At 48.1% G+C, this 23,800-nt stretch overlaps 8 protein-coding genes and 1 non-coding gene across 9 annotated transcripts; 6 read left to right on the top strand and 3 right to left on the bottom strand.

Annotated features, from left to right (window-relative positions):
• Positions 1-1,172: 1,172 nt before the first annotated feature.
• On the bottom strand, positions 1,173-2,425 carry FOBCDRAFT_280334 (uncharacterized protein; the record flags this gene model as incomplete). The annotated part of the gene is made up of 4 exons (XM_059611577.1): positions 1,173-1,196; positions 1,248-1,339; positions 1,408-1,436; positions 1,494-2,425. The coding sequence occupies 4 exons, from the start codon at positions 2,423-2,425 to the stop codon at positions 1,173-1,175; spliced, it is 1,077 nt and encodes a 358-aa protein (XP_059466009.1).
• A 1,237-nt stretch (positions 2,426-3,662) lies between these two features.
• On the top strand, positions 3,663-4,849 carry FOBCDRAFT_146103 (FMN-dependent dehydrogenase; the record flags this gene model as incomplete). The annotated part of the gene is made up of 2 exons (XM_031191427.3): positions 3,663-3,818; positions 3,872-4,849. 2 exons carry the CDS (start codon positions 3,663-3,665, stop codon positions 4,847-4,849), a joined length of 1,134 nt encoding a protein of 377 aa, XP_031032658.3.
• A 1,810-nt stretch (positions 4,850-6,659) lies between these two features.
• Positions 6,660-8,176, bottom strand: FOBCDRAFT_280332 (uncharacterized protein; the record flags this gene model as incomplete). The annotated part of the gene is made up of 4 exons (XM_031191425.2): positions 6,660-6,990; positions 7,042-7,721; positions 7,772-7,878; positions 7,936-8,176. 4 exons carry the CDS (start codon positions 8,174-8,176, stop codon positions 6,660-6,662), a joined length of 1,359 nt encoding a protein of 452 aa, XP_031032656.1.
• A 1,566-nt stretch (positions 8,177-9,742) lies between these two features.
• Positions 9,743-11,409, top strand: FOBCDRAFT_207422 (uncharacterized protein; the record flags this gene model as incomplete). The annotated part of the gene is made up of 7 exons (XM_031191424.3): positions 9,743-9,841; positions 9,894-10,029; positions 10,085-10,266; positions 10,316-10,806; positions 10,856-10,923; positions 10,975-11,261; positions 11,377-11,409. 7 exons carry the CDS (start codon positions 9,743-9,745, stop codon positions 11,407-11,409), a joined length of 1,296 nt encoding a protein of 431 aa, XP_031032655.3.
• Positions 11,410-13,251: 1,842 nt separating this feature from the next.
• FOBCDRAFT_244364 (uncharacterized protein) lies at positions 13,252-14,323 on the top strand (the record flags this gene model as incomplete). Its single annotated transcript, XM_059610603.1, has 2 exons — positions 13,252-14,196; positions 14,264-14,323. 2 exons carry the CDS (start codon positions 13,252-13,254, stop codon positions 14,321-14,323), a joined length of 1,005 nt encoding a protein of 334 aa, XP_059466008.1.
• Positions 14,324-15,476: 1,153 nt separating this feature from the next.
• Positions 15,477-18,866, top strand: FOBCDRAFT_253536 (UbiA prenyltransferase family-domain-containing protein; the record flags this gene model as incomplete). Its single annotated transcript, XM_031191421.3, has 5 exons — positions 15,477-15,582; positions 15,638-16,535; positions 17,173-17,877; positions 17,931-18,366; positions 18,416-18,866. 5 exons carry the CDS (start codon positions 15,477-15,479, stop codon positions 18,698-18,700), a joined length of 2,430 nt encoding a protein of 809 aa, XP_031032652.2. The 3' UTR covers positions 18,701-18,866.
• A 78-nt stretch (positions 18,867-18,944) lies between these two features.
• On the bottom strand, positions 18,945-20,708 carry FOBCDRAFT_253535 (general substrate transporter; the record flags this gene model as incomplete). The annotated part of the gene is made up of 5 exons (XM_059611049.1): positions 18,945-19,192; positions 19,244-19,651; positions 19,740-20,414; positions 20,460-20,503; positions 20,557-20,708. 5 exons carry the CDS (start codon positions 20,706-20,708, stop codon positions 18,945-18,947), a joined length of 1,527 nt encoding a protein of 508 aa, XP_059466007.1.
• A 563-nt stretch (positions 20,709-21,271) lies between these two features.
• FOBCDRAFT_232577 (glycoside hydrolase superfamily) lies at positions 21,272-23,524 on the top strand. Its single transcript, XM_031191418.3, has 7 exons — positions 21,272-21,787; positions 21,837-21,966; positions 22,024-22,177; positions 22,226-22,489; positions 22,537-22,878; positions 22,932-23,028; positions 23,079-23,524. Exons 1-7 carry the CDS (start codon positions 21,389-21,391, stop codon positions 23,481-23,483), a joined length of 1,791 nt encoding a protein of 596 aa, XP_031032649.2. The 5' UTR covers positions 21,272-21,388; the 3' UTR covers positions 23,484-23,524.
• Positions 23,525-23,715: 191 nt separating this feature from the next.
• Positions 23,716-23,800, top strand: FOBCDRAFT_t223. The gene has a single exon. It is a non-coding gene; the product is annotated as a tRNA-Tyr (tRNA).

Below are 23,800 nucleotides of genomic sequence, written 5' to 3'. Positions count from 1 at the left end.
AAAAAAGATGCTAGAGTCAGAATTCGATTGAGTTTTCCACGAGGCATTTAACTTAATCATGTCGCAACGTGGATGCCGTGTAACCGTTCTTATGGTGGACATGATAGGCAGATTGTTGATCAAACGTTGCTAGTGTCTCATGCAGACCATTATCGCCCCATTTAGTGGGCGCGGCCGCTCCATGGGGTTAGTCTGGGGAGATCGAGGGACTTTTGCTATCGCTATTTTCCGTGGTTCAAGATAAGCTCAGAAAAGATCGATCACTAATCATATCCATGAGATTGGTCCAGACAGATCAAAGTGAAGAGGAAATGATATTTTGTCTGAAACAAAGGGGCATTTATTTGATAATATCCATGATTCCGCCCCTCAATTTAATGGACTCTAATATTTGGATTCGCAGAACCAAGAACATTATCTCTCCATCAAGAACAGTCAAATATCGAGGTAGACAAGTATATCGCCGTGACGATGCATCGGTGCTCAGAGTCCAATAAACTTGAGATATCTACTAATATACACGTATGAAAAGAAAGCTTATTTAATGAAGGATATGATGCATTCTAGCTCAAGCACAGGTAGGTGAAAAGAACAGAATTCTTCGGTAGCCAGAGCTTTAGGTTTTGGCCGCATATCAAATTGTTACCCATCCGCTAATACCTTTCTACCTCACATTTCTACTTTGGCTTGAAAGCCATCCGTAACATTGATTCCAGAACTAAGTTGGCCCGACGGAAAGGCCCATCGGTGAAAGCATCTTGGACTTTGGACAAACTTCCGGCCACGCCGCGCCAGTTCTAAGGTGCTTCCGAAAAGATGACACATCCCTCCACAATGAAGTCGGTCGAAAGAGAAGTTGATATCATTTGTGAATTAAATTGATACGCGGGCCAATATCCAAACGCCGACCCTGTAGGTCGTCCTGCTCCGAACTTGAAGCCACCTACGAGATTGGCTCAAGAACCAACTTGATGCGTCTGTACGGCTGGTTTGGAAAGGCAGCCTGCAGTGCAGACAGACTACCAGTCATACCGATCCAGTTGGAATTTTCAGGGATAAAGAGGGTAGTAGGAGGAGCTGCTAAAGAGGGCAACGTAAGCATATAATATCTCACTCTTCCAACACAAATTTTGACTTACATCCGTCGGTATTTATCCAAGAAGCAGTGACCTCTAGAGTTTCAGGTTAACGATCCACTGAGAGATAGTATTAGCATTGGACAGCTTTCGTTTTCAGTGTTGACTCACAATAGCTGATTCAGCTGCCAACTTATATCGATGAAGTTCAGCCCGGTTCGTCCAAGCGTGGTAAAAATAGGCTGGAGGGCTACCGGGAGGACCTTTTATTGTCAGCGATCCGGCTACAGTATGAAGAGCGATGTCCATTAGGTTTCCAGATTTCACTTACTAGGAGTACATGTAGAAAGGTAGTTGTAGCTATTTTTATGTTCTGGAGAGTTTTGCGTAGCAGGCTCGACATATCCCTTCACTTACAAAGACGAGTCTGGTCCCAAGTCGGCATTTGCATTATGGGTACTCTGAACGGCACATAAGCGTGTGAAGCCACCGAAGGTCTCAGCATGGACGAAATCCAATTGAGAAGTGGCACCTGGCTCAGGTGCAGATATCCGAATCTCCAATGCTTCCTCTTTGGGGCCAGATAAACGATTGTGGCCTGGGGCAGTGGATACATAACCAAAGGTAGACTCGTCTGGATTCACCAGACGGATGATATAGACAGTAGGTGTGCTTGAGGTGGCTGTGGTAGGTTCGCCTGCAGCCACGGTTGTTACATCTCCCGTAGTGGTTGTTTCGGTATTTGAGCTGAGCGTGATTGCTGTTGAGGTAATATCGCTGGACACCGAAGCACTCGCGCTCTCTGGATCTGTTGTGAGGTCAGTTGTTGTCGTGGAAATCGTCCCACTGGGGGCTGAAATCGATGCAGAGGCTAATTCTGTGCTGATTTCTGTAATAAAGGTAGCTGTTGTAGACGAGGGCAGCGGGTTTGAAGTTACAGTAACCTCTGTACCCGATGTGAACAACTCGGTAGTAACGCTGTCAGTGGCTTCGGGCAGAGTTTCAGTACTTGAAGTCATGGGCGTAGAGCAGTCAATATCGTAATAGGTAAATGGAGATGCTGAGTCTTGTTGGAATCCTTCAGTAACAGGGGAAGAGAACAGAAGACATCTGGCGCTGCTCTGGGCATAGCTCTGACAGCCAGCAGTGGCAGAGCAAAGCTCCTGACAATCAACCAAACGACATTTCAGGTTTCTTGTAGGAATCTGGTCTGGCTTGTAACCAACCACGCCACAGGAGGCCTGCTCAATGCTGGTGACAAGACGAGGGGATAGATCAGAGCGAGGGATGTCAACTGGCGATCCCGAAATGAGCGGCAGGCAAACGCCAACAAAAACGAGAGACCGCATTTTGAGAGAGGAATATCACGGCGAGTGTGTTAAAAAGTGCTTTCGGCAATAACAACATTTTGAAGGACCCGGATAATTTATAAGAGAGCTGTCAGGAGCGTTCAGCTGATCGCTTAACTTAAGGCTATCGTTTTATTACTCTAGCGCGTCGATAGTTTCAATCGCTGAAGAATGAGATGGAAGCTTGGCGGCTTGGCCTAATTTCCACGTTGCCAACTGGTAGCAGTAAATTATGCATACATTTAGACTTTCAAGTCTAAACCACGTCAAACGAGGCGCCTAATATGTTTTTAACTTTTGTCCCTGGTATCTCGGTAAGATGCGGCGACAATGTAGACCTCAGACTCTCAACCACTACCAGCCTCACCGTCGTGTTGAACTGTTCTCAGGCTCTTTCTTAATTCTGGAACCTGATGGAAGAAACCTCATACACCAATCAAGGACAGACTTGGAAGGCTACTTGATGACTGTGGCAGTTTATTCCTGCTGATGTTTGGCATGGTATCGAATTAGGCCTCAGGTAATGACTGATGCATCTTTGAGAGCAGGAACTAATACCAGCGCATTCTGAATATGTAGATTTTTGCGATATTCAATTCATCCCAGATTTGCCAGTCATGCAAACTTCTTTGCGTTAAGTCTCTTATCGCGTTTGTTCTCCGTTTCACGAGGTGCAGACTTTGCTATCGCTCGCCCTGTGATTGCACCACTTGTCTCCACTCGCACATGATGGGGATTATGGATCAACATTGACAATTTTATTGTCAAACAAGCCGCATGACAAAGTCAAGAAAAGTGTCAATTTTTGCGAATGATCAGAAGAATTGGACAGCGACGACATCATGGTATTGCATCCCGCAGAGGTTGCCCAACACAATAACGCCAACTCCTGTTGGCTCATCATTCATGCAGGTAAATCGCTCAATCGGCACTGCACCCACTAATGAAGGTACAGAACAAGGTCTACGATCTTACAGACTTTCTTCCAAGTATATATGACTCTCATCACCCGTGTCTCTGCACTCATACTGACCCCTTCGATAGATCATCCTGGAGGAAAGAAGGTGATCCTGAAAAATGCGGTATGTGTTGCTTGCTCTTCAAAAAGCTCCCATACGAACTATTTTAGGGCAAAGACTCTACTGCAGACTTCGATCTGATTCACTCGAATGACGTTCTCGATAAGTGGCTGGAGCCATCCAAGCACCTGGGCGATATCGATACCAGCGTAGCAGGCATGTCTGCGAATGGTACCACCCAGTCCAAAGAACCGGAACAGAGCAAGCCAAAGCTATCACAATGCGTGAATATATCAGACTTTGAGTCTGTAGCACAACAGACAATGAAGAAATCCTCTTGGAACTACTATTCCACTGGGGCCGAGGACGAGTTTGTAAGTTGAAACTTTAATCGAGTCATTCTTAGCATGAGACTTATAAGCAACAGACCATCAAGGAGAACAACGCAGCTTTCCAACGCATACGGTTTCGGCCGAAGGTTCTTATCAACGTTGAGCATGTGGATATTTCTACCACTATGCTTGGAGCCCATACATCCGCTCCAATCTACATAACAGCTACCGCACACGCCAAGCTTGGCGACCCAGACGGCGAAGTGACATTGGCGAGAGCAAGCAACAAGCATGATATCATCCAAATGATACCATTGTACTCATCATGTCCCCTCTACGATATCACGAATGCTAGGGAGCCTAATCGGACTCAATGGTATCAGATATATGTCAAGAAGGATCGAAATGTGACACGGAAGGCTGTTGAAGCCGCCGAAGCACGAGGCTGTAAAGCTTTGTGCATCACTGTCGATAATCCGCACCTCGGAAGTCGCGAAAAGGTCTTGCGTTCGCAGCAGAGTGAGTCTGAAGAAGACGAATTCGAGGATGCACCAGCAACGGAGCTGGATCCGTCTCTCATAATGAACTCAACCCTGTCCTGGGACGACATCCCGTGGTTTCAAGAAATTACTAACATGTCGATTGTCCTCAAAGGCGTGCAACGAGTCGAAGACGTCATTAAGGCAGCAGAATACGGCGTCCAGGCTGTGATTATCTCTAATCATGGCGGACGACAACTCGATTACTCAGAGGCTCCAATTGAGGTCCTTGCGGAGGCTATGCCTATCTTGAGAGAACGAGGCCTTCAGGGAAAAATTGAAGTGTATATTGATGGCGGGGTTCGTCGTGGCTCAGATGTGTTAAAGGCTTTGTGTCTTGGTGCTCGTGGCGTGGGCATCGGTCGCCCATTTCTCTACGCGATGGCTGCCTATGGACAGAAAGGACTTGAGAAAGCGATTCGAATCTACAAAGATGAACTTGAAAGGAATATGCGACTGCTTGGGTGCACATCAATTGGCCAACTTCACCCAGGGCTGGTAAAGGTGCTCGGTGAGGTTCGGGAAAGACTATAAGCATCTGACCTTGGTTGGCATCATGTACTGCAAGCAGGTATTATAGACTTTCATGAGTATGCGAGGCGCTTTGAATGTGCTACTTCCTGAAGAGAATGTGTTACACTGGGCCCCTTCATGGCCACCCGAAAGAAGTCACCACTGGGAATCTCAATTGCAAGGTCTTGGAAACAGATCATTTGTCGCAAAACTATCGCTTGGTTGACCAGCCACAGACTTTCAGTCCTGCTCCCATATTGTCGGAATGGGAGGAGAATTACATCGTTATGGTCCAAGAGTTTGCTACGGAAGCTACACGAGTAGGACTATCGACACCACCTCAGTTGGACGACGAGAGCATGTTGTGCAATCCCAACGATGTGCTCAGAGCTGCTAGCATATCTTCATATGGAACATCAATTCCTTCATGCGATACCTGCAAACTGATCAATTCGACCGGGAAACTATTCCCCTGTGAACATGATTCATCAGACCCCCAAGGATGCCGCAAAGTTTGCGCTCTCCTAAACCGCCCTTGTACCTACACAGCTACGAGTGATTTATCCATCCTCGTAGGCAATCGGGAACCTTGGGCCAGCATTAATTACCCTTTCTCCATGTAACCTGATGACCCCTTTCGCACTCTATACTACTGTTGCGGTCTGTCTCCCGATGATCTCGACCAAGTCCAGGTAGCGCCAGTGCCAATTGTAAAGAGACTTGTATTTGGTATGGAGGATAGCGAAGAGGTGACCAAGAGAAATAATAAGAACAAGCTAACATGGAAGAACTGGTGGGAATGAGGAATGAATGCACTGGTCGCGCAGTTCAAGGTGTAAAATGGAAAGTTCACGTAGGGGCCAACAGCGCGGCAACGCGAACTCGCCTCCCTGCGATGTGCCAGGAGCACAACTCTCAGGCTCACCACCAAGACATTACAGTCATATTCAGACTTCGTCCAGCTCTCTCTCTCTCTTTAACTGCTTGTCTCGCCTCTGAGTCAGAACAATGGCTACTATCCGTATATCAATGGATGAAGAACTCGCTGCGTTTCAATCATGCGATAAAGACAGCAGTAGAGAATTGCCAGACGAAATTAAAGCACCCATTCCTGTTAATACTCTATCCGAGTCCGAAACCACTGCCATTACCCAGCCAGCGCCTGTCCTTATACCTTGCAAGTTGGTTAGTATATTTAGAATCCTTGCATTAATCTTCCAAGCTCTTGTTGCCGACAATTTCGGCTAGTATCTCGTGGTCTAATGGGTCTCCAACACAGATACGTCTAGGGAAGCAGCTCCAAGCCATTGAGGATTGCAGATGCCTACAGTGCGTCGAGAGACCTCATAAGACCTTTTTCGGCAAATCCTTTGAGCGTCTTACCAATTCAAAGATTAACTGGGCTCTTCCTGGAAGGTACATCTGTCGTGTAGTACACTGCAGGCGCTATGGAGATGACTCCAAAAGCTTGTTCACTCTCACAGAGCACCTACACACAAAAACACATGGTGAGGTTCGGGAAAGGCTATAAAAAAAGAGGCATTGATTGGAGTCATGCTCTAAATGCAGGCATTATAGACTGACATGAGCATATGAGGCGCTTTCGAAGTGATAACTGGAGTGATCTATGAGTAACAACGAAAGCTTTCATGTTCATGCAAGTCGGTAAAATATCGATGATGAAAGAGCAAGTGAGACGGGGGCTTCGGAAGATGAATTGATTACCCGAAAGCCATCGATTATAGTATGTGCATTATCTAATAATATACAGAGGCAAACTTTCTGAACCGAAGCCAAGACATCACGTTGCTACAGATCTACCATCACAGCTTTACCAGCCACCACCAGCCTTCTTGAAACCAGGGTACATCTTCTTGTTGTAGTCGAGCCAATTTGTTCCGTTGACACTCAAGTCCTTGTACACGGGGCAGTCCATGGCTCCCATGATAGGCTCAAGAGCAGCGAAGAGAACATCAGTTACAGAAGACAAGGTGGCGAAGAGAGATGACAAAGCGTTGGGGGAGACGGTCTTGATAGCGTTGAGAGCAAAGCAGACAAGGTTGTTGCCCTGAAGAAGGTTCTTTCCGTTGAGCACTCCACCAGCAAGGTCGTTGAAGTTGATTCCGACAAAGGTGTTGACACCGTTGGTGTTACCGCCAATGCTGACAGATGTTAGTTGGAATTCATACGGGACGAATCATGAGATGACTTACCTGAGGACCTCGGGGTGACTGTGAGTAACAATGTCAAGGGCGTTAGCAGCAATGCCATAGTCGGTATAGCGGCGGCGGTAGAAGTTCTCAGGAATACGCTCATGGCCAACGACGTAGGTCATGTTCTCCTCAGGTCCGTAAACAGAGAAAAAGGCCTTAAGCATCTCCTTGTCGAGGATACCATCGTCGGGATGCTCAGCAGAGCGGTTGGCAGCAAGACGAGCAGTGAAAGAGTAAGGGCTAGCGCGAACGAGCCAGCCGCTAGCAGGGCCGAACCAAGCGTAAGGGTTGGTAGCAATGGTCTGGTGCCAGCGGTTCTTGTTGTGCTCGTACAGAACCTCAATGCTGTAGTTGGGGTTCTCGGCGTCCTTTTGCAGGTTGTAGAGCTCCATGAAGTAGGTCATGTTCATGTCGTTGTTGTCGCCAATAGGGTCGTAGAGATCACCGCGAGTAGGGCTGCCGTCAACCTCGAAAAAGGGGTGAGAACCACTGAGACCACGAGGAGTTCCGAAGAGTCCAAGGAGGTTGTTGTTCATGTACTTGGACCAGCCACCTTGAGAGACAGCGACGAGGTTGCCGCCGAGAACAACACCCAAAGTGGTGAGGAGAGCGGACATGTCAGGCGCCATTCCCCAGACCTTACCAACAGCGGTGACATACTGGGTGAATGTAGCAACACCCTATCGAAAGATCAGTAACTTGCTATTATTAGACAAATATGGAAGCGTACGTTGTGAGGGAGGTAACCATGGTTGGCAAGAGTGTTCAGTCCTGGGCAAAGTCCTCGAACATCACCAGCCTCAAAGTCAGGTGGGTTGAACTCGTGCTTGCCGTGAACTATTGACTTATTAGCTGGAATCTCGGGATTTGGGACTTTCTCATCCGGAGACTAACCATCAACGAGCTGCTCCTTGGGGTCAAAGTCGATAACCCTCTTGCCCAGGTTGGGAGGGGCCTGAGAGGCAAACTTGCGAATCAGCTCAGGATCAACACCAAGGTGAGGATTCTTGGCATCACGAGCACCGAACTTGAAAGCATTCAGAGGAATAGGCGTGTCGGCATTTAGCTTAGGAAGTGCGGTCGCTTGGTTAGAAAGCAAGGCCGTGGCCAGAGTCGCAAGAGTGAAAGGTTTCATATTATCAACTTCAGCGAATACAATTAGGGTAAAACGAGCGAATGATCTTCAAAAGGAATGAACGAAGTCGGGATTAAAGAGAGAATGCGAATGAGAGTTGACTCATTTGTCATAGCCTAGAAGGTTGAAGTTATGTTTATATACCGGATGCATCGAGAGATTTGATCTTCGCATTATTGCAGAGGCCGTCCTTCCGGAGTGCTAAGGGGCGTTGCATTGCTCATCACAATAGGATGCTACCGAGCTGGTGGGAAGACAGAAAGCTTCTCCTGAGTTGATCGTCCAATGGAGCGAGATGAGTTCGAAATACCATCAGCTGTGGCTGGCTAACTTGACAGACAGGGGTAAGCAATCCCTAAGTTATTTACCAACTCGTACCTCACCTTGGTTGAACTTGGCGTCTCGAGGTACAGATCGGCAGAAACCAGGTCATAGCTTTGGAAGTTCCTGCAAATTTGATGACGCGGATGCGTTTGTCAAAGTTCCGGTGGACCGAAGCCTTCTAATCACCTTGCATGGCAGGGCCTTACGAGTCTTCGAATCTCTCAGTCGAAAACTTCATCCCTAGACCGCAAAAGATCGTCGCGAATCTCTCTCTCTTGAGTGGGTATATCCAGAGTTGGGATTACCCAAGGCTCTATTGAGTTGCATTTCTACGTAAGGTTGCGCACAATTGAGCACGACAGGCAATCCCCGGCCAAAGAAGGATAACCTGCAGGCGCTTGAGTCAAGTCCAGGGGGGTTGGCCCTTACAGGGCTCACAAATCCTTCGCGAACTCTAGTCAAGGTTTAGTCTCCACGGCAGCGACTGACAAACGGGCGGGGAAGTAATTCCTGAGCTAAGCGGCAGTTGGTAATGACCATAGCCTTTGCTAATCACTCAAGGATGATGTACCCAGCGCCTAACAAGGGTTTTGCGTTGCATTCTCAACCGTTGGTTATCTGACGTAGTAGTAGGAGCGGAAAACGACAGGGATCACAAACTCAGGGAACAAGCATCCAGCGCCTGTCATCTAATCATTTCATCCCTATCTCTGAACCAGAAAAGAGGAAACAAGGCGAAAACAAGGATGCATAAACTATCAGAGATGTTGATCTTCAGCCGTTGGTTCTTGGATGCTACGGTACCATAGTGTCGGGATATTGGGTCCTCTATGCCGGAGGTTTCAAACGCCTGTTAGCCTCTCATTTCTCGTTTTTCGGAAGGGTTGACATCTCCCAGAGTGAGCTGCGTAACACTCTGTGGTTATGTATGTTGGTTGTTATGAACTTTTGAATAACAAAAGAATTGGAATATTTGCCGGGATGCAACATTCAACGGCGAAGCTTTTCAGTGGCAATTCAAGTGATCCACTCGACCCCTCGACACCAGATATTGGGGTTTTACTAGTATTATCGGTAGTTGAAAATCTTCAGGGGCTTGGCCGTCGTAATATTCCAGTGTAGTAAGATATAGATAGAGACATAAAAGACGTCTTACCTATTGTTGTTTATGTCTTTTTACGTTGATTTCTGAGCTGGCTCTGATACTACACTGTGATTCCGTTCAACACAGACTCTACAGCCATGCGTCTCCTGTCGTTTTCTTTCTTCGTAGCGGCCCTGGTCGGGCTCGTTAGTGCGGCCAGCTTTACTGAGCTAGCTGCTCAGCTCCCTGACTGCGATGTCAGTGACAGCCTATCACCCACTATCCGGCTTTGACTAACAGCTAGACCAGATACAATGTGTCCAGCAAGCGATACCACAGTCATCATGTTCAATGACAAACACAACATGTCTCTGTACCGACCAGACATTTGCAGGCTTGACGCAGGCTTGCGTATTGAAGAACTGCACGGTCAAGGACTCTCTGAGTAGGATACCTATCATGATAGCAATGAATGAGCACTGACCAATCCCTTTCTGTAGCATTAATGAGAGTTCAGAACCTGGCCTGCGGTGTTCCTGTCAAGAGTCAGCAGATGAAGTTCAGACTCAACGCACTTGTTGCGTGTATCCTCGCCGAGATTTGTGTGATCTTGAGAATATACTCCAAATTAAAGATCTTTGGAAAGCTTGGGCCTGATGACTATGCGATTCTCATTGCAGGAGTATGTTCCAGCCCAATCCCCGGTTACTTTTGCTAACAAAGTGGTATAGTTTGCTACAGTGCCTTACATCTGGCTCGCGTGCAGACTTGCAGATCTTGGCTTCGGGCTTAACATCTGGGACATCACTCCGTTCGAGCGCCTGTACGAACTGCTAAAGCTCTTCTGGATAGATCAGATCATGTACAGTGTTCACTTGTATAGCACAAAGATCTCGATTCTTTTCTTTCTCCGTGGTATTTTCACTACTTCCGAGTTCAAGAAGCTGACTGTGTCGATCGGCATCTTTGTCTGCTTGTGTGGTGCTGCTACGATGATCACCACTGCGCTCCAATGTCTTCCAGCTTCTTTCAATTGGACAAACTGGGATGGCGAGCACAAAGGCCACTGCAACGACCTCAACTCGCAGACTTATGCTTTTGGTGGAATCAACATGGCTTGCGATATCGTCATCCTGGTCTTGCCGATCAATCACCTTTGGAAGCTGCAGGTCAAGGGCCGACAGAAGATTCAGCTCTTCGTTATGTTCAGTCTAGGCATTGTGTAGGTTTCTATGACCCCGAATTATTGAACGCAAGCTAACAGTCCACAGTGTCACGGTGTTTAGTATCATCCGTCTACCATTCCTGATCACTTTGGGAAAGACGACTAACCCAACCTGTAAGTGACCAGGATCGAGATTCAGCGCAAACACGCTAACACAAATGTCAGGGGAATATGTCGAAGTCACTATCTGGTCTATCTGGGAAACGGAACTCGGCATGGTATGCGCAAGCCTCCCAGCCATCCGCCACCTCTTCAAGCATCTCTGGCCCAACGCCATGGCTACCATTGCCTCCAAGATGAGCTTCTCCAGCACAAACAAGGACTCCACACTGGACAAGAGTGCCGGAAGCTGGGGTGGCAGCCGTGGAGCTCGCTCCAAAACAGATAACAAGGAGTACTATGAGCTTGATGAGCGGAGCCTCATTGGCAAGGGGCCGGATCCTGCCACTAATGTGAGCTCCACCAACATTCATTCGATGGCGTAGACGCCCGTGCGGCTTTTTGAAGCGTTTAGATAGTATTTTACACTTTCGATGTTGTTTTATTACATTAACTTCATTGTGCCAGCTCGGTGCGGTATTTGGGGTCACATTTAGATAGGCACGTTCATTCGTATAACAAAATTACTTGCCACGCGACTTTTGAACAACGTTACCGGGATTTAACTTCAAATACTGTACCTTGGAGTAGATCCTTTCCTACTGCCACGTGTCATTCACAAGTCGTGAGTGACGGGATCTCTATTGTACTGTCCACAGCCCTTGATAGTGCCGTATAATCCTTTTGGCATAGAAAGGGCTCACTGCGAGAAGTCTTTTGTCAATCAAAGGCACATGGATATTCTGCTCTTATTCCTGCTGACCTGCGGTTTCTCACAGTTTCGATGCCATCCCCTAGCCCTGTCCTGTATTGAACCCCTGGGATTAATACCCTGTCAATGATGTCTCACCAAGGCCCGGTCCTTAAGCCCACAGTGATCGGCATAGAATGGGCCACTAATGCCCGGGGACCGTTGAGAGTCTTCCATCCTTGCGGGCCGTTTAGAATCAAAACCCAATCTCAATGTTGCATTCCTAGACAGGCATTATCTTGGATGCTCCCTCAACGGCGAGACCGAAAATGGCTAGCCAGGATCCAGCAAGAGAGGCACTACGAAAGTCAAAGTCAGTTCATCGCTTTCATTAAGAAAAGCGGGTCAAGATTGTTTTAACCTCCTGGATCCAGTCTACCAGATATTTGGACTTACGGGGATTAGACTGACGTGTTTTAGGGGCTCGATTCTTTTCTTTAATTTATTCAGTGTCAATGTTTCTAGGAGTTGGGTAACCTGGGCTCACAGTGCTTGATAATACTACCGTAAGTACCTGGTTTGCTCTGATGCAACCTCGGATTCGCCTAATCCAACGTCCCCCCGCGAAGAATACTACTCCGTTAGTCGGTGTCTCCTATCCGCGTTTGCAAGTTTGCACTATTCATCCTGTCTCTTTGGTTTGCATACGCTATGTAACAATAGTTATTCATATTTTTTTCACTGCGTGTAGCACTTGTCCTATGTTCAGGTCCACAGTCGCCTAGTGTCTGATGGTCTGATGGACTTTTGCTGGCAAGTCATCACCATTAGGTAGTACAATTGGGTGACTTGAATTGACTCAATGACTCTACTAATATCAGGAAACATGGGAGTGAATAGGGTAAACAAATTCTGGGGCCTAATCTATACGGTATCCATGTTCCCATGTTTTGTTCTATGCACAGCTCGCAAAACCCCCATGTTTCAATCCGCCAGCCATCCATCGCAAGGTTCCATGCCCCAATACGGCTTTTCACTAACCAGGGCCTGTTTCATTTGGAGGACTAGTTATCTTATTATGGGATTCACTACCTTTAGCAATCTAGGCAATGTCCGTATCAGTGTAGCTCAGCTAATGTAACGATATCTCTCAGTAGAGCCCCATATCCCAAGCCATCCATATTTCCGAATGGATTCCTTCCCTGTGCCTTCGTATGTCAAAGAAGATCCAAATCTTCCACGTTTCTTGCGCCGCAGGGGGGACTGTCCCGGTCTCCCGGAGAACTCTGGCAGCGGGGATCTCCTCAACGCATGTGCTAGACTGGCGTCAACAGTCAGGCAGTTTCTTCCGTTCCTGGGCTGATCTCCCAGCTCAGGTGAACGGGCTGATAATGCACAGCACTATCTCGGTTGTGCTTGGAGAGTTTGCACATAGGAGAATCATACACTATTACGTGCTGGTGGGCTGATGGCTAATCACTCGGGCTCCTGGAGTAAATCGTCCGATACTCCGAGAGTCCCATTCACAGTCGGTATATGACTCTGATAAGGCTACATTTGACAGCATACCAGTGTGTCATCTTAATTGGACTTGCATTTTGCTTTCCCTATGCCCTTGAACTTTCATTCATTTCCGACCCCAAGTTATTGCCATGGTTGCTTCCGAGAAGAAGACCTTTGAAAGGTCTGCTGGTCTGTCACTCACTCGCTTCCTGAGATTTATTTCCTCAGAATACCGAATTCTGTTCACGCTCGTTTTTACCCTCAACCTTATTGGCGTTATTATCTTCTTATGGCTATGGTTCCTTGATGGCCACGCAAACCCAAACACCTGCGGCCTCGCAACGGCAATAAATCTCGCTGTCAGTATTGTTATTCGAGAAGAGCATGTCGTCAACGGCCTATACTATGTCTTCACAGCGTTTCCAAAAACATCACCACTCTGGCTAAGGTCACGGATGGGCAAGATCTACCATCTTGGAGGTCTGCATAGCGGCTGTGGAGTGGCAGCTACCTTCTGGTTTATCATGATGTCCATCGAGAAAACCAGCTTTTTCAATAACACCAAGGACCGAGATGCCGCCATGTGGGTTTACATTGTTATCATCTACATGCTGAACTGCCTTCTCATTGCAATGCTGGTCATGTCTTACCCCTCAGTACGAGCGAAGATCCACAATGCTTTTGAAGTTGTTCACCGACTGGCTGGCTGGTCTTCTCTCGCTCTTCTCTGGTGCCTTACGGTTCTCGATGCAACAATCAATACCAAGCCGGGTGATTCACCCGCCGCGGCCGTTTTCTCCAGTGCGCCAGTTTGGCTCGTCTTTATCTCAACCTGTTGTGTCATATCAACTTGGCTGAACTGTCGAAAAGTTCAAGTTGTCTCTGAGCGACTATCTTCGCACGCTCTTCGGATGTACTTCGACTATACCAATCCTCAACCTGGAACAACCATTCGACTCTCGTCTCGACCTTTGCTGGAATGGCACGCCTTTGCAACTGTCAACAACCCAAAGGAAAATGGTTTCTCAGTAGTTATTTCAAATGCAGGGGACTGGACGAAGAAGGTTGTCACCGAACCGCCTCGTGAGGTTTGGGTCCGCCGTACACCAACTTGCGGTGTCTTGCGTATCGCCCCGATGTTCAACAGTATTGTTCTGGTAGCTACTGGTTCCGGAATTGCACCATGCCTTCCAGTCATTCTTGCACAGCAAACACGGATAACTCTATTCTGGTCAACTCGAGACCCACTAGAGACCTACGGTCCAAATATTGCTTCTATTATCCTGGGAATGGGGGATAATGCACATATTCACAACACTTCAACTATGGGTCGACCCAATACACTTCCTACAGTCCTGGACCTGTACAAGAAGACAGAAAGCGAGGCTGTAGTAGTAATCTCTAATCCAAAACTGACGATCGACTTGGTCCTAGATTTGCAGGCTTTGGGAGTACCAGCTTTTGGTCCAATCTGGGATTCATAGAAATTCTCAGGTCACGTAAACTAGGATTGACTAGAGTTACATCATCAGGTAGGATATTAGATAATACGCCGCTGCTTCCATCTGTTGCTTCACGGCTTCTATGACAGCATTGCAAATCAAACAATTGATATTTTCATCTCAATTCAGTTTTCTACGAAGAACCAAGTGCCGAGTCCCAACACTAAATTTGAGAAAGTCTATCATAAGATACCGTTGATTAAGGGAAACTCTCTCCGGACTACGTGCCGGCACTGCCTCTTTTCAGACTGCCTTTCTCTTGTACATCAACGGCAACCTCATGAAAGCAAGGATAAAAGACGGTTAAACGTCTTCTTCCAAGTTTCTACAGCCTTCCAATACGACGTTACTTCTCACCGCCTTTGGTGTCCTTAGCCAGTATGATTCATCCCATCCTTCGTGATGCAATTCCATATTGCAGATCCCCCCTTCTTACTACTACCTGGCTCCAACGTGCTGGACCCCGGAACCCACAGCCTCAAAAAAGCTTGGGTCAGGCTAATCCGGCAGATGTGACATCGACCAGGTGGGTAAGCTTTGCCGGGTGGCCCTCACCTCCATCCTTGCCTAGCTCAGCACTTTATCACAGTTCTCGTACCAAAAATCACTTGGCCGATCATTATTAGTTTGCTGCCTGAAACTCGTAGCTTCGGTGAATTTGAATTTTTCAGGGCTTGTACGCGTTCTCTACTAAACCTTGGAGCGGTGGCGGGCGTAGCTATGACGAAAATACGGTTGAAGCCATTGAATAAGTAGTCGAAGGTTCTCACTTAATTGTCACTGCCTTAGATCGCACCGCTTTCATCTCATCCCAGTTCTTAACAAATCTACTCTTATTCTCTATAACGATCTTCTCCCTTATCGTCTTCAAAATGACTAGCAGATCTGTCACCGTTACCAAGCGCTATAATGAGCCCATTTCAATGCGACAGAGTTCATTGCAATGCATGCAGGAGAAGCAAGCGACCCATCAGTCTGGTAACGACCCCTGAACCAACAGCACCCACTACAGCATGTGACTGACTTGAGGTAGCATACAATGCAGAGACAGAAAGGTCAAGCCGCATGAAGAAGCTCGCTTATCATTTTGTCACATTATGCCTCTTCACCAAAAGTGATATGCCCACTTCTACCGGCATCAATACTACGTTCGCCATCGCAGGGATCCTAGCTGGTCCTGGTACCATCAGTAATGCCGACATTGAATGGAATGATATGGGTAAGGGCATTCTCGTTGCTCTCTACTTCACCTGGCACTTGACCCTCTGCTTCAATCTCGGAAATCAGCGTCAGCCGCAATCCGTCATTGAGGATGGCGTCAACAAGCCGTGGCGGCCCATTCCGGCTGGCCGCATCTCCCCTGAGCTGACACACAAATGGCAGCTAGTCTCAATTGTCTCCCTCCTTGCTCTGTGCTATACTACTCTGGGGGCTTGGCAGGAAACTGCCTTTTACCTCTTCTGCACCTGGCTGTACAATGAGCGTGCTTGGGGTGACAAGAGCTGGTGGCAGCGCGCCCTAATGAACGCCTGCGGTATCACTACCAACCGTGTAGCAACCCTTCGGGTAGCTGTTACCGCCATCCAAGCCAATTCTCATGAGAACTTCGAGTTTACTAACAAGGGTTTGGGTTGGTTCCTCATGTGTGCATCCCTTGTCTTCACTACCATCCAGGTTCAAGACTTGCGTGATCAGGAGGGTGACAAGTTGATCGACCGCCAGACCTTTCCTCTTATTCTTGGCGATGCACCAACACGCTGGATCACAGCTGTAGCTGTTATGATCTGGTCATTGGTCTGTCCACTTTACTGGGGACTTGGGTTTGTCGGCTGTGCCGTACCCATCTTGGCTGGAGCTATAGTCTCAGCTCATATGCTCATCTGCCGCTCTCGTGAGCAGGATCAAACAAGCTTTCGCCTGGTGGCAGCTTGGTGGGTATCATTGTACTTCCTCCCCATGTTGAGTGCGCGTGGACTATAGGCTTGGCATTTCATGCCACTAGGAGTAAGACTTGTGGATGAACTGGGTATTTACCCACGATTTGTGATGGCTGGACACACCCTTTAGTTGATTGTTAGACTTGGTGTCTTTAGGATGAAAACTAGTCGAAGCGGATTGGCTTCTAAAAGGGAGGCCATGGCTTGGGTACATGTAGATCGAACTTGCAGTGAAAAAGCTATAGAAGCAAAATTGAAACGAGTGTTGACGAGACCCATGAAATTTTCAAGCGTTCCAGATCCATTCCTTGGTCAGCACGCATTCTTCGGTTCAGGGTAGAGAGATAAAGTGAGGATGGTGAGTTTCGGTTGAGTAACCATGGATATTGATAGAATGATTGGTTGGATGAGTGTCTAGGCTCATTGGTCACTCAAAGTGGGGGTCGTCGCGACTCTTGGCTCAAGTCTGATCACGGCAGGAAGAACTCTATTTAACCCGCTCAACCTCTTGCAACTTACTTATCAGAATGGGCTTCGCCTGCGACCCTTGTTCCATCAGAAAAATAAAATGTAGTGGAGACACGCCGTGCAAGCAATGCAAGGCGACGTCTTTATCCTGCTCATACGATAGGAAGCGCAAGAAGTCGGGACCGAAAGGGCCCAGAAAGCGTACCAAGGAGGCGATCCTGCAGGCTCAGAGATCTGCAAAGCATACAAGAATCGATATTGATGGTGAAATTCGGGCCCAAGACTTGGCTGAAGCTCCTTCATCAACGCGGCACAATGGATTACCAAATAGTTTGCCAAGTGGCGGCTCCCAGAGTCCCCAAGGCGCGCAGGATATGACGATTGTTAGCTATGATGCTCGGATACCGAGGTCATCCTTCAGCTACTATTTGAACATATATCACGACTGCTTATATGTTGTATGGCCCGTCATAGACCATGAAGTACTTCTCACCCGTCTCCGAAACCCCGATAACAAGATTGCATATGCCCTTGCCGCATCAATATGCTCAGCAACACGAGCCCAGCTTCGCCTTTCGAATGATGATGCGGGCCCTTCAAGGTATAAAATGGCATACGAAGCTGAACAATCTCGTCTGATGCTCGATTACTCGAAGCATCAAATCATCGACGGCCTGTTGACATGTTTCTTCCTTCATGTCTTCTACTCCAACACGGGACGAATCACAAAGTCTACACTGCTTCTTCGAGAAGCCATCGCATATGCACATATTCTTGGACTTCATCAAGACTTGTTCTATACTGATTTGGACCATGATACGATCCAGTATCATCTTCGCATCGCGTGGGTCTTGTTCATCACGGATAGGTGAGTCCTGAGTCTCTCTCTCTCTCTCTCGAAACTCGCTAACACGCCTCCAGGGCTCACTCCCTTCAACACGATCTACCTCCTACGTTTAAGCTCAGTCCGACGCTCCCGGAGCTCCATCCACAACAGGACGCGGGGCTTGGTTCAGCATTCTGCAGTTTATGCAGACTGTTTCAAGCTTTTGACGACGCCTGCCCTCCAGATGTCAGATCCAACCAGGTTGGCTTCTTGGGTGCCATTAGCTCACAGTTGAGGGCACGGTATCCTCTTCCTCTTTGCGACAATGAGATTCAGCGAGCTGACATCGTTGTAACTGACTCTTGGCTGCGCGTCGTGCTATGGAAAGCGGCCATCCCATATGTTGACGCAAATACTGACCCAAACGACCAAAGTCTAAGTGTCTCGTTTCCCACGTCTGTGGCGAGAGATTTACTGGCGAAACTGACCACTCTGTCCTCCTGCGCTCTCGAGACCCATGGCCCTGGAATGGTAAGAATCCATCGCATCTTACTCTCGCCAAAATGCTGATACGGAACAGATGTCGAAATTGTTTGACGTCGCAAACTCAGTGGCAGACGTCATCATCTGCGCCCCTGACCTCGCAGATGTAGATTCGGCTCATGTTGGTCCCCGAGATATTCTTTGCGCCCTGAGCAGCTTGATCGCCTCGTTGCGAACGACAGCCAACCCTGCGCTTCTCACCCTGTTGCGAGAGAAGATGATGGCCTGTGCATTAGGCCAAGCAGGGCCAGGAAGGCTGTTGCAGATCACGGATGTCCCGGATGGTGATCTACAATCTGAAGAGATGAATCTAGTAGACTAGAATGCTACTTCAACGGCCATAGCTCACAACTAGTAGTTATTAATGTGTGGTGAGTCGTCAATAAGCTTTTAAGTGTAAAGCATAAGAAATCCTTTGATCCCGGTATTGCCTGTATGTCAACTATTCTGAATTATGAATATATCCAAACGCACAACAATTCACAATGCTTTTCATACAAAGCTTCAAACTTTTGGCGTAGTCCCTTTGCAAGTTACCCTCCAAATTATGTCTCCATTAGACGCCCTCAGACATGTTCCGCTCCAGCCGTCATGCTTTCGGCCTCAACTGATTTGCGCAGAACTCCCCCGGACGCTTCTGAGTGAACAGGGTCCGCAGCAATGCCATCAAAGACAACCGCAATTTCCTCCAAAGTTCTGCCCTTTGTTTCAGGGAACAGGAACCATATAGTTGGCAGCATAGCCGCCAGTGTTGCGATGTAGACGAAGTAGAACTTCCACTGGATAGCTTCAAGAGCGATGGGGTTGACATATTCTGGTAGTAAATATTAGCGGCAATCGTCCAATGTTCGTGGAAATAACCTACGGTTGAAGAAGCCAGCAGCGAACACAACAGTCAAGTTGATGCTTAGTCCCTTGGACCTCAGGTCGAACGGCAGGATCTCGACAGGGTAAGCGATGGATAAAGGCGTAAAGGCAATGTCGTAGAAGCCAAAGAAGACAAAGAGGAACGCAACCACGCAATATCCTGCGACTTTGGTGCCATGCTCGGCGAAAACAGCTGAGAGAGCTGTGACTACGATGAAGCTGGCCAGCATGCCGCTGGTTGACAGAAGCCACAGCGGTCGACGACCATATCGTTCGGCAGCCATAGCTCCCAAGGCAGCTAGAATGGCGTTCCAAATTTGGAGGCCGAGGTTGATACCAGCTTGTGAGACTGCGTCTGTGACTCCGACGCTCGTCAGGATAGGTGCAAGGTAATAGGAGACAATGCCTAGCTCGAGTCAGTAAACAGACTTCAGTCATTCCGTTGGGTCATCTACCGTTTCCAGCCCACTGAATCATGAAGCCGACCAATACACAGATCAAAAGTCTGTGGCGGTTGCCCTTGGTCTTAAAGAATGACATGAATCCGATGTTCTTCTCCGCTTCGCGCTCTTGATCGATAACCGTGCAGATCTCCTTGAACTCAAAGAGAACAAGTTCATCCTCAGTATCACCATTGGCGTGATACTTGACGAGCATTGCGAGAGCTTCGTCACGTCTGTTCTTGGAGATCAACCATCTAGGGGACTCAGGGATAAAAGTCAGACCGATGAGTTGAAGGGTTGGAAAGAACGCCTGGAACAAGACGGGAAGTCTCCAGCTCCAGCTGCCACTCATGTGTAGTGTTCCAATAGTAACGACGGCCGAAAGAATGGCGCCCCAGAACCAGATGGCTTGGAACATGTTGGTGACGTTGGCACGGTGTCTTGGGTGAGCGATCTCGGTGGTCAAAGGTGGTGCCGATGTTTGTGCAAAGCCAAGGCCTATACCAAGCATGATCTTGGTGCCCAGGAATGCCCATGGTCCATTTGTAGACGCTTGGATGATAGCTGCTGCGATCATGATGGAAGAGCCCAAGGCGATGGTGAAGCGGCGGCCCATCCAATCACTGACATATGCAGCTGGGATGAAGGCTGGCAAACCACCCAAGCTGATACCAGCTATGATCAGGCCAAGGATACTTGTGCTGACGTCTCCGATGTTGTCATGCCCTAAAGGATGTCAGCCGATGTTTGGGGAGAAGCACAAGAACTTACATTGTTTGATGGTCAAGAGTCCATTCATAAGACTTCCGTCGAATCTGTCAATGACTCAGTACATTTTTCAACATGATAGTGGCAAGGAAGAACACACCCGTTGGCAGCAGCCGATGCGAACATGAACCCAATGCCGATGTTGAGCTTTCTCAAGCCAGCATCGTGCATCCAGTTCTCGTTCGTGTTGTTCTTATATCGATTATAGACAGCATTGCCTGGATTGGTATCTTGGGAGGATATGACAGCCATGATGACGCCCGGTAGCGGTCGATTTGGTGTTCTTGACGAATATGTAAGGGGGCAAAGAGATTTGGTGGTAATTTGGGGTCCGGATTGCTGATTGTCTTGGTGCCTGAAGTATAAAACGATCGCCTTCTGGCTTGTTTGTTCAAGACTTTCTTTGTGAGCGAAGTTGATTCTGATGGAGAGTTTGGACACTTACTGGGAGCAATGCTGAGCTTATATATGTGTTTTCTGAGTTGAAGCATCGCCAGAGACCAAGTCACTTAACTGTCAGCCCATACGTGACTGGTGACCCTCGGCTTTCGGATCATGAGAAAATCTTTAAGGTCTAGAATAAACTAACATGGAAGATCACCCCATGGAGGTCAGATGCTGTTCCCCAGCTTTCCTCCACAAAACCCGATGAATTCTCTGGTTCTCAACCTGGGGTTGAGCATCGGCTGAGCTGATTGGTGGAAAGAATTTCGGCAAGATTACTGGCTCGATTTGCTGCCCTCATTAAGTGGGTCTGCGCTGTCGGAAAGATTCTCGGTAGGATTTCAGGGAGGATTCTCGGGAGAAATAAGATGGGACAGCGCATGTTGGACGCATCATGTGTTCCTCTGCGGGCAGATTCTCGGTGATGACAGCGGAATCTCCATCATGGCTTGCTTCATCCATGTTCAAATAGTCTCTATCATTCCATCATGGACTCTCCTTCATCTTCATTCACGCAAGCACAATCATCAGTCATGCCCTCTGCAACGCAAGAGGTCTCTACCCCCGTCAGCGAGGCTTGGTGGAAGGAGGCATCTGTCTACCAGATCTACCCTTCATCCTTCAAGGACTCAAATGGAGATGGCATTGGTGACATTCCTGGTGTGATTGAGAAGCTAGACTACTTCAAGAACCTTGGTGTTGACATCGTTTGGCTATGTCCGGTTTACCCATCGCCTCAGGTTGACATGGGTTACGATGTAGCCGACTACTGCGATATTGACCCGCAGTACGGGACCATGGCCGACGTCGAGCGACTCATAGAGGGTCTGCATTCAAGAGGTTTGAAGCTACTGATGGATCTTGTGGTCAATCACACCTCAGACCAGGTTAGACAACACTCACCGTGGAATCAGTACTTGCTAACACCTTTCAAAGCACAAATGGTTCCGAGAGTCTAAGTCATCTAAAGATAGCCCTTACCGAGACTGGTATATCTGGCGAAAGCCTCGATACGATGAGAATGGAGAGCGACAGCCACCGAACAACTGGTCCTCCTATTTCGGAGGTATGTATTATCAAACAGTCTCGGGCTTTCTCGTCGCTAACATGAGACTCTCCATAGGCAGTGCATGGGAATACGACTCTGCATCTGATGAGTATTATCTCCATCTCTTCGCAAAGGAGCAGCCGGACCTCAACTGGGAGCATGCTCCCGTGCGCGACGCCGTGCATGATATCATCCGCTTCTGGCTGGACAAAGGCGTCGATGGATTTCGGTATGTCGCTCGCGTCCAATATTTTGAACCACACGACTAACTTGGCAGAATGGACGTGATCAACTTCATCAGCAAGCAAGACGGCCTCCCCGACGCCACCGTCAAGATTCCTGGAGCCAAGTTCCAGTGGGGCGACGAGCATTACGCCTGCGGTCCTCGACTACATGAGTACCTTCAGGATATCGGCAAGATCCTCAAAGAGTATAACGCCTTCTCCGTTGGCGAAATGCCGGCAGTTCAGGATCCCAAGGAAGTTATCAAGAGTGTTGGCGAAAGCCGTGGTGAACTCAACATGATCTTTAACTTCGAGATGTAAGTCAAGATCAACCCTGAAAAGCCGCTATTTCTGACGCCCCTAGCGTGGATATGGATCATGGCGACGGAGGAAAGTTCTCCCCACACAAATGGGAGATGCAAGACCTGAAGAAGATTGTCAACAAGTGGCAGACGTTCATGTACAAGAACAAGGGCTGGAACGCCTTGTACCTCGAAAATCACGACCAGGCAAGGACAGTATCGAGGTGGGCCTCCGATAAGCCCGCCTACCGAGCGCTGTCAGCCAAGATGCTGTCCACGTTCCTATGCTTCCAGAGCGGTACAGTGTTTGTATACCAGGGACAGGAACTGGGCATGGCCAACATGCCAGCGGACTGGGAGATGACTGAGCATCGAGACCTGGAAACATTAAACCACTGGGAGGAGTAAGGGTTCTCTTTTCCCGTAGTGGTTCGACAAGTGGCTAAGTTGTGATCAGGTTGAAACAGACAACGGGTTCTGATGCGGCAGTCCTTGAGATCGCGCGCAAGGAATACCAACTCAAATCTCGCGATCATGCGCGAACCCCAGTACAGGTAAGCACAAACACTTTGTAGAATTATGAGACCGTCTGACATGATGCCAGTGGGACTCCTCAACGAATGCGGGCTTCTCGGCAGCAACACCATGGATCCGAGTAAACGACGACTATAAGGAGTGGAATGCCGCAGCTCAGGTCGCCCAGCCAGATAGTGTGTTTGAGCACTGGAAATCTGCGCTTGCGCTGCGAAAAGAACTGAAGGACATCATCGTCTACGGAGACTTCAAGCTTCTTGACGAAGAGAACGATGATGTTTTTGCGTATGCGCGGTCGAATGGAGTGCAGAAGGTTGTTGTTGTTTGTAATTTCCGAGACCGAGAGATTCCTTGGTCCCCTCCTGTCGATTTACATTCAGGCAAGGTTTTGCTTGCAAACAATCCGGAAGTTAATCTGTCGCAGAAGACGGTTAATCTTCGTCCCTTTGAAGCTATTGTTTGTCAATTGCATTAGAATAGATATCTTAATCTAGACTCAATCAGTGTTTCAAAGAATTGGTGCCTAATTGATACAAGACCTCAGTAAATAAAGTCGCAGAAAATAAAGCTTACCACCTGGCTTGGGCAATTTTGGAAGCCTATGACAGATCGGTTGCTTCAAGTGAAGGCATCCAATTTGATAGTAATATGAATAATGATTTGCAACTCAGCTGGCACCAATAGCTATTCCTCTGCTTCGGAGATCTCCCCGAATAGCTCAGCTGGAAGAGCGTTCGGCTGTAACTGTTAACTGACACCGAAAGGTCACTTGTTCGATCCAGGTTTCGGGGA

Source organism: Fusarium oxysporum, chromosome X (assembly GCF_013085055.1).
Source record: "Fusarium oxysporum Fo47 chromosome X, complete sequence".
Taxonomy (NCBI): Eukaryota; Fungi; Ascomycota; class Sordariomycetes; order Hypocreales; family Nectriaceae; genus Fusarium; species Fusarium oxysporum.
Note: the sequence above shows the minus strand (reverse complement) of the source record. Positions and strands in the feature narration are given on the sequence as shown.

Bases quoted from the DNA above. Each gene is read 5' to 3' on its own strand.
- FOBCDRAFT_232577 (XM_031191418.3), top strand. From the start codon at position 21,389: ATGGACTCTCCTTCATCTTCATTCACGCAAGCACAATCATCAGTCATG. The intron at 21,788-21,836 runs GTTAGACAACAC...CACCTTTCAAAG, and splicing joins TCAATCACACCTCAGACCAG to CACAAATGGTTCCGAGAGTC. The intron at 22,490-22,536 runs GTAAGTCAAGAT...TGACGCCCCTAG, and splicing joins ATGATCTTTAACTTCGAGAT to CGTGGATATGGATCATGGCG.